This window comes from Pelmatolapia mariae, linkage group LG16_19 (genome assembly GCF_036321145.2).
Source record: "Pelmatolapia mariae isolate MD_Pm_ZW linkage group LG16_19, Pm_UMD_F_2, whole genome shotgun sequence".
In the NCBI taxonomy this organism is placed as follows: domain Eukaryota; kingdom Metazoa; phylum Chordata; class Actinopteri; order Cichliformes; family Cichlidae; genus Pelmatolapia; species Pelmatolapia mariae.
Genome location: NC_086241.1, coordinates 46,798,681 through 46,811,867, shown reverse-complemented (window position 1 = coordinate 46,811,867; position 13,187 = coordinate 46,798,681). Strand labels below are relative to the sequence as shown.

The 13,187-nt window shown below is 42.2% G+C and overlaps 1 protein-coding gene across 1 annotated transcript in view; it reads left to right on the top strand.

The window, feature by feature from the left end:
* Positions 1–12,632, top strand: part of rab11fip5a (RAB11 family interacting protein 5a (class I)) — a 29,800-nt gene extending 17,168 nt beyond the window's left edge. The window contains exons 3-6 of the mRNA XM_063500192.1: positions 444–1,029; positions 4,161–6,629; positions 8,050–8,194; positions 9,633–12,632. Of these exons, the coding sequence (XP_063356262.1) occupies positions 444–1,029; positions 4,161–6,629; positions 8,050–8,194; positions 9,633–9,890 (3,458 nt within the window). The 3' untranslated portion in view covers positions 9,891–12,632. The remainder of the gene's footprint in view (positions 1–443; positions 1,030–4,160; positions 6,630–8,049; positions 8,195–9,632) is intronic.
* Positions 12,633–13,187: the final 555 nt, after the last annotated feature.

Genomic DNA, 13,187 nt, shown 5'->3' with positions numbered 1-13,187 from the left:
CTAGAACATGGATTTGTTAGCTGTTGTGTTTCAACCAAAGGAACAGAAATATTTGTTAGCAAGAGTTTTTGAGGTTATTCTGTAAATGTCACATAGACTTTAAGTTAAAGTTATACATGTGGAAGTTCTATTTCTTGATAGTTGTATAGATTTTATGGGGGCTTGTGCTCCCTGAAATCTCATCTACACTGTTACATCACCATGAGGGAGAGAAGGGTTTAAAAAGCTGCACTACGAAGCACAGTTTCTAGAAAAGATTCAATCGCGGGTAAATTTCCATTGACACCTTTGTCCACCAGAAACACTGATCAGCTCTGTTTTGAAAGACATTGTCAGGAAAATGTCAACAAGGCTTTATCAGCTGAAGTTTAATCGAGTAAAGTCATATGTTTTCCTCTCTTCTCAATTTTCTTCCATTCCCTCCTCCTCGCCATGATTTGCAGAGCACACAGCAAACACGTCGCCCAAGTCTTCGTCTCTCAAATGCGAGTTTGGTGATGAGGCTGGTGAGATCACCATTGCAGTGCCTCAGCCCACTGTTTGCATCAACGGAAGCCATTCTTACAACATGCAGCCCCAGGCCCCAGGCTCAGGAAAACCTGCAGGTTCTTTAGGCCTGGGACTGTTGCAGAAGTCTATGCCTCTCTCTGTGTCTCTACAGAACCTCAGTCAGCAGGCCTCCATAGATCTCCCTAAAGGTGGTGTGGGAGATGGGCGCCGCTGGTCCTTTGACAAGCCTGGCGAGGAGGAAAAAGCAGCCATAGCTGCGGCTCTGGAGAAAAGCGGCCCGATGCTGGGTGAAAAAGAGGAGCGCCTGGGACAGGCTGCTCCGACAGAAGCCACGTCATGGTCCTTTGCTTCCACGGTGGAGGGGGGGGACATCCAGGGGAAAAAGCAGAGGAGGAACTTTTTCTCTCATGCGGGGAAGGGACAGAGTCAGCCCAAGGATGAGTGCGAGCGGGCCCATGCCGCAACTGACGAGAAACAAAGGGGATGGTTTGGATCAAAGGACTCGCAGAGCAAACCCAGGTGAGATACACACTGATCACAGAGAAGACGTCCGACCAATTTAAACCTTTGGTACAAATATTATTTGAATGAAGAAGGTCAAAAGCAACCAAAAACGAAGTGCCTGCTGAGAGTTTGTACCTGCACGTTTAGACTTCCAGTATCATTACTCACAGAGTGAGGTGCGTAATTGCATGTGACCCGTATACTTTTTATCTTACTTTGGCAATCATAAGGGCATCAAAGAATGTTTTTGATGTGTAAGATGATATTTTGGCAGCAGAGCAGAATGCAAATGCGTGTTCGAGTGACAGAAAGTGTTATAGAGGTGTTACCCTAGTATTACTAGATAAAATCCTTAAATGTGCATTTTATTTCAAGATCAGTGATCTTGAAATGAATTTTTAAATGAATCTCTGCACAAAATTTTCTCTAGCCTCTCTAGTGCAGGTTGCCAGATACAGCCAGTGAGCACAGGCCACTGCCACCAGACATGGCAACCAAGCTACGACAGAGGCTAGCAGTGACAGGTTTTGACAAACAGAGTAGCAGTGAAACAGACTTCCTTCCTGGCTCTAAATTAGCACTCCATTTCCTGTGGAGCACCTCATTTGGCGTGACATTGCACGATATCTGTCGTCTACCAGTATTTGCTTAAACCGATGACGCTCAGGGTGCAGCAAAAGCTTAACTTAAACCCATTGACAGGAGGGTTAAATGACGGCGTAGATGTTTACTTCCCGTGCACCAGCATCACAGCTAGAAGTTGCTTCCAGCTTTGCACATATCCCTCCTGGTTTCAGTCTCTGGTTACAGCAGGTATCTGCAGTGCAGATGGAGGAGGAGAGCTGCTCTTGTGAAATTAGCTCTGTCAACTTTCAGCCTTGTGCACGCTGTAATATGCTTCAGTAATAATGTTCATTTCATTGGAAAGATGATGATGTGAGCTGGGAAAAAGAAATCATTCTCCTATTACAGGTTGTGTGTGTGTGTGTGTGTGTGTGGGCAGGGAGAAAGTGGGGGAAGAAAACCCCGTCTTATTTTATATCCACTTCTAACACAAGTGCATATTTAAGTGGGTAATTTATTTTGGGGGTGTCACATGCCTTACTGAACTTTCTGCACTGCTGTCTGTGGTAAATAGTATTAAATACATTATTAATCTTTCATTCAGGTCTCCCAAAACTCATGATTTAAATTTTTTTTTCAAAATCATTTACTTAAACAAGGTGGGGGAAAAAAAGAAGTCGATGTCGTAATATTTTCATACACCGAGTGTAAACAAAATATTGGCCAGATAAGCACCTGCTCGTAGAAGTGAGGGGTCAGCTATTCTGGACCATAGTACACACACGGCCTTTCTGCTGCCTCTGTAACTATACATTTTCACAGCCTACGCACCTACATGCTTTTAGATACTGGAGTTGAGAAAGGTGCCAAGTTGGTGCAGTTAGCGCTAAACAATGACTACGCCCAGCTGCGTCAACTTTTCTCGCAAATTATTACATGAAGGGCCAATGAAAACAGAGAAGAGACGGCCATTAATGTTTTAGATGCAAAGTGTTTTGGATGGAAGACATGAAGACACATAAATGCATATGACTGATCTCAACAATTAAAAAGTAATATCTGTTTTTAATTCAACTTTTTCAATTAAAGTGTTCAATGAAGTGTACCTGGAACTGAAGATCTTACATACCGTATTTTTCGGACTATAAGGCCCACCGGATTATAAGGCGCACTGTCGATGAACGGGTCTGTTTTCATACATAAGACACACCGGATTATAAGGCGCATTAAACGCCTTATAATTTTTTATAATTTTTGCTATGTAACTTTGCACTGTCCACTGCTGTAACAAAACAAATTTCCCACGTGTGGGACTAATAAAGGTTATCTTATCTTATATTAATGACTAATCTCGTATTGTGGATGGATTATATCAGTCGTTCTCCTGACTGAAGTTTGGTCTGTTTACAGCATCTTTCCATGCGATTGCATTTGTCAAAAACCCTCGGGAACTTTTATCAAGTGGAAAAAAGTTAGCGTTCATCCTCTAGTTTTTATATTATGCTAACATAGCTGTGTCGCTAGTGATCACGTAGCACAGCATTATATACCAGCTAGCCCAACTTCAGTAACCCTACAAACGTCACTGCTGTGTAGTTTGCTATCACTTGCAACATAAATAAAGACAGAAGAGCAGAGCAGAGTGATAGTTTTAATTTTTTTCCAGAAATCTCTCAGTCAGAACATGCTATATCATGTTTAGGTAAGTGAAAGCAGTGAGCCAACTTCCTGCTAACATTCTGCTAACTTCTAACTCTGTTAAATTTAATAAATTCTGTTTTCATGGATGCCAGGATGTTAAACTTAATTGTTACACCTGGTAAAGCAGCAATGCTGATCATTTTATTAAAGATGAAAGAATTTAGGCAGTTTTTAACTCTCGGTGTGCCTCAGTGTTTGTTTGACTATAGGACCTGAAGCAAACGGATCTTTGGACCCAGATTACTCCGCGAGGCTCCTGACTATGGTAGCCGTAATGCTCCGACAATCCATCAAGCGGTGCGGCTTCATAGCTTACCATACATAAGGCGCACCGGATTATAAGGCGCACTGACGATTTTTGAGAAAATTAAAGGATTTTAAGTGCACCTTATAGTGCGGAAAATACGGTAACAAACATGCTTTTTTTAAGGTTTTTATAGATTTTTATAGTAGATGATTACAGTAGTTGGACGTTCCCAATATGATTCTCTCAATTTCTTAATACTATCATGCAGTGTTAGAGGTTGCGATTACCAACCTCTTTGCAACTCTACTTCTAGAATACTATTTTTAAAGTGAGTCATGTTTTTTTTCATGTTTTTGTTTTTTCACATTATGTTTGCTTTGCTGCAGCTTTTTGATATGTGTCGCTGGCATCAAATTGTGTGTGCAAACTCTTCCACTTCAGTTTATACACTAATTAGTAGTGGTTTTAAAGAATAAAGGGGACTGCAGCTTCGAGTGATTTGATTCATGTGAGCACTCTGTAAAAGTATGTTCTTTAAATCGTGATTTGAGACAGAAAAGCCCTCTTCAGGGTGCGGTTATTCTGTGTGAATGATCCAAACTAATCAAGAGGACTGTGTGCCTTCCTTTCACAGCCTGGTGGTCTCACCTAAATTAGAACCCAGCACTGATCCCCACTCACCACCTCTTCCACCTAGTCACCACCCTTTGGGTCCCCTTGTAGAGCATACCTCCATGGTTCCAAACCTGCACCATACTAACCCTTTCTGCCACTCACCGACCTCACCACCCCCTATATCACAATCCAACCCTTTCTTTTCTCTAATCCAGCACAACCCTTTCTATGAAGATATGATAACCACTCAGCAACTTAAACCTACACCGCCTCCTCTGCCCTATCTTTCCAGTTCCCGGCCCCCTATAGCTCAACTCTTTCCACAGCCGAGTAACTCTAACTCTGTCTTCACCCACGGCAACTCAGCTGCCGAGGAATCCATCACTGATGCTGATGCAAGCAGCACAGAGGTCACCAAAGCTGGGATGAGAGGACTTCCTCTAACTTTCGTGGAAGGAAAGAAACTGTTACTCAAGAAGTCATCCAACCCTTTTATGTCTGTTAGCAGTGTGGAACCGGATTCAGAGTGGGACGAATCCTTTGAAGCATTTGCAGCTGGCAGGCTGCAGTCTCCTGAGGATCTCTCCACAGGCTGCAAAACACAGCAAAAACCACCCAGCGACCATCTGCTGGAACACTGCAATAATAAAGCCGATCGAAACACAAATGTGACTGATGCACTGCATCATCATCAGCTCGCCAGCCAAGTGACCAACACTAACATGCATTACCTTAACACTTTCCCACAATTCCTTGAAACAATCCCAGAACACAGAAGCTTTGAGCACAATGATGTAACTTTGAATACTTCCACTAACTCTCTGAAACTGAACACTTGCTCTGAAACTAATCAGGACACCAGCGCTACCAGTGAAATACCCGACACTAACGTGAGTCGAGCTCCTTGCCACACCCCGTCTGTACAACTCAGCAGCAGCTCTCCAGATCCTAGTTCTTCAGGTCTCGGCAGTTCAGCAGAAGAGGATTTTCTGTCATGTGTTTCCTCTTATTCTGATAAAGTCTCTGCATCCTCATCTGAAGACACTGAAAGCAACATCTTTGGGTTGGTAAAAACCACAGAGTCAACGGATGTAAAAAATAAAATGGGCTCAGAATCTGAAGATGACACTACTTACAGGTCAAATGATCTATCTTTAGTTGATGTTGTTCAGCAAACTGTTATTGAGCCTAAGGATAGCAGAAAGGTAGACTTGAGTGGTTCAGCAGGGTCTTTGGCACCACAGTCCACAGTACTTGGGCATCCACATCCATCAATCACAAAGGAGATAGGAACTGATGGTGCAGATGCTGAAACATGTAACAATTCTAATATTGTGTACCCTGACTTGTTGCCTGAACTCTCTGAACCACAACTAAAGTCCATCATCTTTTCACAGTCGGACAATGAAGGGCAAGAAAGAAACATAAATGATTTAAAGGTCTCTATAGAGGATTTTTCTAAAGATTTAAATGATGGCTCTAAAGACGATAATATAAAAGTGAGGAATCCTGCAACTCCAGATCAAGAAAGATCCTCCACACTACCATCATTACACATCACAACCTCCTCCCCTGATGTCAAGCAGGCTTCATTGGTTGAACCCTTTGAGAGGGCTCATTTAGCAGGCCAGGATGTTAGCCCCAATTCTCATGTGCCATTTAGCAGCCTTAGTGATTTACTCAACATCAGTCAGATTGCAAACAGTCCTAGCCAAGACTTTGATGACACTCAGTTGCACAGACGGATATCTGATCAGAGCTCCAGCAGCTTTCTCCAAAGTCTGAATGTCAGTATTGACTCGCAGGATTACCAAACCTGCGTGTCTCACTCTTCCTCCAAAAGTTCCAGCGTCTCTGAGCCAAACGAGACGATGCAGTTGAAGGATGTTAAAACAACTGCAGGTGCTGCTTTAGGCTTAATGGATTCTACAAATGCATCCAAGTTATCTAATGGGGAAATCGGGGAAACTGACAAATCTGAAGCATCTCCCCATGCTGCTCAGGACAAGACGACGACTTTTGAGCCAACCTTCCCAATAGGAGACTTGCAATCATTCCCTGCAGCACAGCCGGACTCTTTTATTAGCTGTAATCTGAAGAGTGCTGGTGAGGTCTCGGATGCTACGTCCTCGATATGCGCTCCTACACAGAATGTTACACTACACCGCTCCCAGTCTGAGGGCACACTGGCAGCTCCCTTCGACGAGCTCCTCCTACCCTCTTTTGGTAGTGATCCTGGCGGGGTACAGGGTTCCACCTCGTCTCAGCCAGGCCCCGACCTTCCCTCTCTGATTTCCTTTGCTCCTTCTCTTGCTCCTGAAAGTATTTGCTCCCCTGTAGCGCTTTCTACCTTCTCTCCCTTTGCCAACGCTTCAGCGAGGTTACCGCCCAGCTCAACGCAAGCCACAGCACCAAAGCCAATGCCAATGCCACTGCAACAGGAGGCAGAGCAGCAGCAGCAGCAGCAGGCAGCCAGTCAGCAGAACAGGTGAGGTTGCACATGCTCAGTGCTTAGTGACGAGGTGAAGAGGAAGGACTACTTGCAGAAATTTCTATCCTGTCATCTCTTTGGTCTCCTTCTGGCGCTCTGCTTCCGCCTGCTTTTCTTCTGTGCCAATTGCACATCCTGTCTCATCCTTGTGGTGTGATCTTCCCTTTTTTCTTCACTTTGTTAAAACACACACACAACAACATTGGTGTTAACAGAACTCTTCTGTAGGTGTCTTTCATGTGTCCTGGCTGTGGTAACGGGAGGGGGGAAAAAAGCCTCAGGCCAATTAGCAGTTATTATTTTGCCCCATTTCCTACCACACACCTCCAACTCCCTTTCGAATACACACACTCACACGCACAACACACATGCACACAAACACTCACATACCTCCCCTTTCCCCACAGGGCCAGCTAGAGTTCTCACACAGCCATGCTCATTTGCCAAAATCTCAACCAAAAAACAGGCTTTTTTTGCGAGACACAAAAGGTGTTGTTTTGTCACTGGTAGCATTTCCTTTCCACCTCCGGGTAATAACATATTTAATACAATTCTACATGATTGATTGCACCAGTGCATCCAATTAAGTCTCTCGGTTTTTAAGGTCTTTTCAATTTTCACCATTACTTCTTTTAATAAGACATCTTACACCTGTCTAACCTCCTCTGGTCTTAATCACTTAAAGCAAGGAGTCCTTAAGCACCTGATGTCACCCTGGAGGTCCACAGGCCAATCTGTTGCGTTCAAATAACACCTTAACCTGCAATACCTGGAATAAAGAAAGATTTGTTGCTGATTGAGAGTATGAAAGTGCAGCAAGTCGACTCAGATTTCCTATGAATGTAGGTCAACTGTAGAGTTTCAGAAGATCCTTTAAGCTGACTCAAATAGAGGGCTAGTTTTTGGCTGTTTGTTGCCCTGCATGCAAATCAGTGTAACAAAGCAGCAAGACGGTAAGGTTTTGGTGATTTTCAGAAAGGGTCAATAAAGGGTCACTTGTGGCCCTAGTAAAATGCACTATTGTCAGCCTATAGCTCCTCACGGCCACCATGTGGCTGATGTGAGTCCTTTTTTTTAAGCTACGGACTGATTGGGTTTCTTACATTAGTTTATTTAGAAGATGTTTGGGGCTGAAGTGCTAGAATCCAGTATTACACTTATATTGTAGAATCCTGGGTTATTATTAATGTAGCTACGATCATCATTTCACATGCAGAAATAGTCCTGATGTATATTGTTGAAGCATAGTTGGCTTTTTTTAAGTTAAATATATCCAAGAGCTGTGGAACTCCAGAATGGCAACCAGGTTTTTCACCTGACCTCAACTGAAAAAAACTTCATATAAAATATAAGAGTCAGAGAGCGGTGTTGTATCAAGTGTGGTGGTGTGACTGTGTGTATGTCTTGTCACATCCAGCCCCCACCCAGTGAAGCCCCTGCCCACTGCCATGCAGGCTGAGGAGAAGCGGTCAGTGCTGGCCACAGGCCTGGAGAAGCTAAAGTCCACCATCCACCACGGAAGGAGCAGCCAGCTGATGGAGCAGGAGGGCGAAAGGAAGAAGGTACAGTGTTTGAAAAAAAATCTAACATAGGATAAAGAATGTAAATTGAAATAAACTACCAACATAAAATAAAATAGCTTGCATTATAAGAATTGTACCTTGTAGTAACAGAAGATTTTATAAGAGTTCTGAACTCTCCCAGCGAAACAAACGCATTCAGCTTTAGTGTCCTCTGAAAGTTATTCCATGAACACAGTGCAAAATAAGAGAACCAGATCCTACTACCTTAAAAAACACAAAACAACAAAACTCAGTGCCCTAAAGAGGAGATATATAAAGTAGTGAAGATCATAGTAGCTTTTTGTAATGTTAAGAAAATAAAGAGATAAAAAAAAAAAAAGGGGGGGGCCTTATCCAGTACGGATTTGTTAATATAGTTATACCAGTGACGTTGTCTAGACCATAAAATACATGGGAATGTGTACTGGACAATGAATTTGATATGAAATACAAATAACTGTGATACACGAAGTCTAGAACAAATAATATAATCATAATGAAAACTTTTAAAAACATATTATGTCCAAGTGTTTTCCTGAGTGCTAAATTTTAAAAAAGGCCCTATTCTGATAATAATAATCCAGTGTGTACACAATATGCTGTTAAAGAAAAGTCTATCATCCAGCAAGACACATGTGTATTTGTAGGATTACTCTTTTTACAGTAAGTCTCCTCCTAGGGTATGAATACAAACATTATTTTAAGATCTGGCATTGTTCATTAGTCTGTCCATCTATGTTTTTTTTTCCACTAATCCAGTTTAAGGTTGGGAGAAGGGGGCAGGGGTGGAGTGTCTATGAAAAGGGCTAACAGACAGAAAAAAGGCAACCATTCATGCTCCCATTCACATTTACAGGCAGCTTAGAATAACCAGGATGTCTTTGGAGTGTGGGAGGAAGCCCTAGCACTCAGAGAAAAACCTCAAGGAGAACCTGAACACGGAAGCGCCCCAACCAATAAGTGGATTCAAATGCAGGACCTTCTTGCTGTGAGGCAATGTAGTCCTAGCCACTGTCGAGATCTGGGAGTGAACAGCATAAGTTTTGTTTCCTTAGTATTAAGAAGCAACTTCAAACCAAGCAATGATGCCTGCAGCAGTTCAAAAGCAGTCTGGATCTCCTAAATGGCCTGACTTAGAGAAGAGCTAACTGAGTAGGGTATTATATCATCTGTATAAAGGTGCAGTTCAGGAATAGGCATGTCCTTCGCAATATTCTTTATAAAAATAGGGGAAAAAAACAGGGCCTATAGTTGAACCTTGAGAAACTCCAGGAAACTTGACTTGCATCCACGTGTAAAAACGCACTGGGTCCTATCTACAAGGTAGCTAGGTAACTCCTGAATCTCGTTCTGTAATGAGTGCAATGAAAAGACACGAGGCTGTACCTGTTAAATTAATATTTCTTTCTTGTCCTTTTGTTTTTCTTTTTGTCTTAAGTCACTGACAGAAGGAGCGGGGTCATACTACCACCTGACCCACAGCGAACTGGTCAATCTGCTGGTGCAACGCGAGGCGGAGATGGAGAGGCAGAAGGCGGAGTATGAACGTCAGAAACTTTTGCTGGCCAAGCGGGAGACAGAGCTGAAGAAACTGAAGCCGCAGGTCAGAGATTTGGAGGACTACATTGACACACTGCTGGTGCGCATCATGGAGCAGAAGCCCACCCTCCTGCAAGTGCGCTCCAAATTCAAGTGACGAATTCAGGCGGGGTGGTAGAGGGTATGCAGTTCGCGTTGCATCTGTTCACTCTAACCTCGATAACAACAGCTCTTTAGTCTTTTCACTGCTATGCTGTCTTTTTTGATACAAATATTTAGGCACTGAGAGATGTCGAGGCGACGTTTTCCAGCTGGCATGCTTTACTGTACTGAAACACGTCCTCGGTGAAGGGTTTGGTCTGAGTGGTTTTATGAATGTAGCGCGCGTCCTCAGGTTGTTTTCAGGTTCACAAAGCCAGTTGGTGGGTTTAAAAAACCCAGATGCTTCCATTTTGGGATCTTGATTGTAAAAGCAATTAATTTTCCTTCTCACCTCACCTGTCACTTCTATCACCTTATCACAAAAGAGAGAAAATTGTAGGGTTTCAGTCCACATGACGTTTATCCGACTATATCCTCACTCGAGATGAAACGACACCAACACTTCCTCATGTGTGTTGCAGCTTTGTAGCTTGAGCAGAGCAACCTGAAGAGACATACTGGTGGTTTTGCATATTTAGTCCATCAGTTGTTGGCCTTTTTTCAGCATACAGTCAAGTGGTAGATTGATTCCCCTCTTTCAAGGCAGACATTGGTTTCAGCTATTTTTGGCATGAAAATCAAAGACGCATGAAGCCTCTCAAGACATGATCAATCAGGGTGAGCATTTTGTTGTCTTGTTACATTTCATAGTAGCTCATTAACAGAAAATGTCACCATTTTATGGAGTGCAATGAGATGTTGCTAGCTCAATTGCTAGTTCAAAAGCCAAAAATGACATAAAGAGACTACAAATCCTGACATTTGAGGGAAAAACTACACTGAGTATTTGCAGCAGTATGAATCTCCTGTTGTGTATTGAGCAGTTCACTGGGCAATCCCCTAACCTAGTTTCCCCGGCATTGTCTGGAGTTCATGTGTAAAACTTGTGAAAGTTTATGTTGGATTTGGCTTTTTGAGCCCTGTGTATAGAGTCAGAATGAAGCGTCAACAGCAGCCGCTGCGGTACGCAATGGAAACACTGCTAACAAATAACAAAGGCAACATAACATTTCCTCCAATAGAGGGAAAGTTTCAAGTCTCTGCAAGTTGAGACCTGATTGAAGTGATTTCAAAACTTTGGCTATCTGGAAGGAAGGAAGAAATCTTCAAATAGAAATCATGCAAAGTGAACTAAAAAGGCGAATTCATGATGAAAATGTGCAAAACCACTGATATGTTTCTTTTGGTATGGCTTTCTGCAACGTTTGAGTCGTGCCACTATTTCCAGAGTGTGTGTCTGTGCGTGTGTGTCTGCGTGTGTGTGTTTGGTTTTGGATTAAGACTCTACTAATGTTCCCTGATAAGTACCGAGTGCTCTGACTCGTTTTTGAAACTACAAACCAAATGAGCAGATTTCAGCCTTTGTCACGTGGACATTACTGGGAACTGATTGTAGCCTTTGAATGTTCAAAAGTGTTCTTAGCCAGCAAGTGAATGGTGTTTTCTTCTTTTTCTTTCACCCATTTATTTGCTTGTTCCGTCCTCTTTTTTTCCTCTTTTCTTCTTTCTGTTCTTTGGGCATGTTATGCTCAGCCACATAAGCTAACTGATTCTAGCATGGGTCACGGTGTTATCAGGTGAAGACAGTATCACTCAGTATCCAGTCAGTATCAGGATCAGCCATCCCAGCTATTTGATCTCATGCTTCTGCCTTCCCACATGTGCGTTCTCGACACCACGTTAAGAAGAAGATGCCTGCGACATGCTGGTACTTGACTTCCCTCCCTCAGTGTCTTGGGTGTCACATATGCTTCTGCTCAAGCACACATATCGCTACAGCTTTCAGGTGTTACAAAGGGATATATACCGCGTTCTACAGCATATATGCCGTATTGAAATGCCAAATGCTGCCTTATTTTTGTTTTTTGATGTTCATTGAGAATCGAGCACTTCGTTTGAACTTGTCGGGGCCCGAGGCAGGTTTTGAGAAAGAAAAGCCATCTGTTCACTGATATTTTTCTGTTCTCTCTGTTTTTTAAAACTCTTCTAATGCTTTGTTTTGATATTGTTTAGGTCACCGCTGCACAAAAGTACAATGTATGCATAACAATAGAAAATGAGTAGAAACAGTGATTTCCTGTGAAATGCCAAAAATATAGTGTGTACATATTTATTTAAAAAGAAGCCTTGAAACTTAATCTATGGAGCAGAGTGATACACCATAAAGTATTCTGATATGATGCCACTTTTAACAGCATTTGTGGATGTTCTTGCACTACTTAACTGTCAGAATAAAACTGTACCTGTCCGTCTGATATCGGTATAGTTAGATCTTCTTTACACCGTACTGCACTTTCTAATCGCTCCGTGATTTAAGCACTCGGCCTACTTTTAACGTCACGACAGATAACTAGCCAGTGAGCTCAAAGCATACACGAGCATACACAAGCATCCGGACCTATCCCGTTGTCTCAGTCCTGCTGTGCGATTGCAATATCGAGTTGCATAGATGACTGTAGAGACTGCACATTACGTGTGACTCGGCACATCCTCTTTCACGTCTTCCATTTTACAGAGGTTTTGTTTTGGTGTTTTTTTTGCATTTCAGTTTAAACTGATTGTATTTTTCTCCTCAACTGTGTAGCTGGTGGAATGTGCTTGAGGTAGTATGTAAGATTGGAAAGTTTACAATCCGTGATGCAATTCTGTTTCACAAATTTTGTATATTTAATAAAGAATATTTTGTGTTTCTTGCTCACCGTATGTTTTCTGGTAATTATTTCTTTCCATATTTCCACTGGTTGTTTAAAAAAAAAAAACCCACTCATGATCTTTCACTCTGGGTTGTTTCTGATAATTTTGCATCCAATTCCAAGTTGCTAAAACAGCAGTGTTATAGATGTTCCTGACATTCAGGTAGTTCTTTAACTAGTTTGACTCTTTTAGATTGAGCATATTCTTCAAAGTAGTAACTGAATAAAATGTGATATATTAAAACAAGTGATCTTGCTATGTCATGTTGAACTCTGTCTTTTGGGAACCTTTCACCGACAGTGACTGGGCTCATGCCTTTATTAGTTCCACCTTCTTAAAACACTGAAAAGATGGAGCTGAAATCTTATTGGAGATTTCACAATACCTCTCGTAGCCTTTACACCAGAACACTGAAGTCATTAGTCCCCTTCACTATTAACAATAACATTTTTAATATCCTATTTGAATCTTTTCCTGCAGTTTTATTATCCTTTGTACATGCTCTTACACACCTCCAGGACTGATATTCTTCTGAATACTGCATAGTCACCAGCAATTT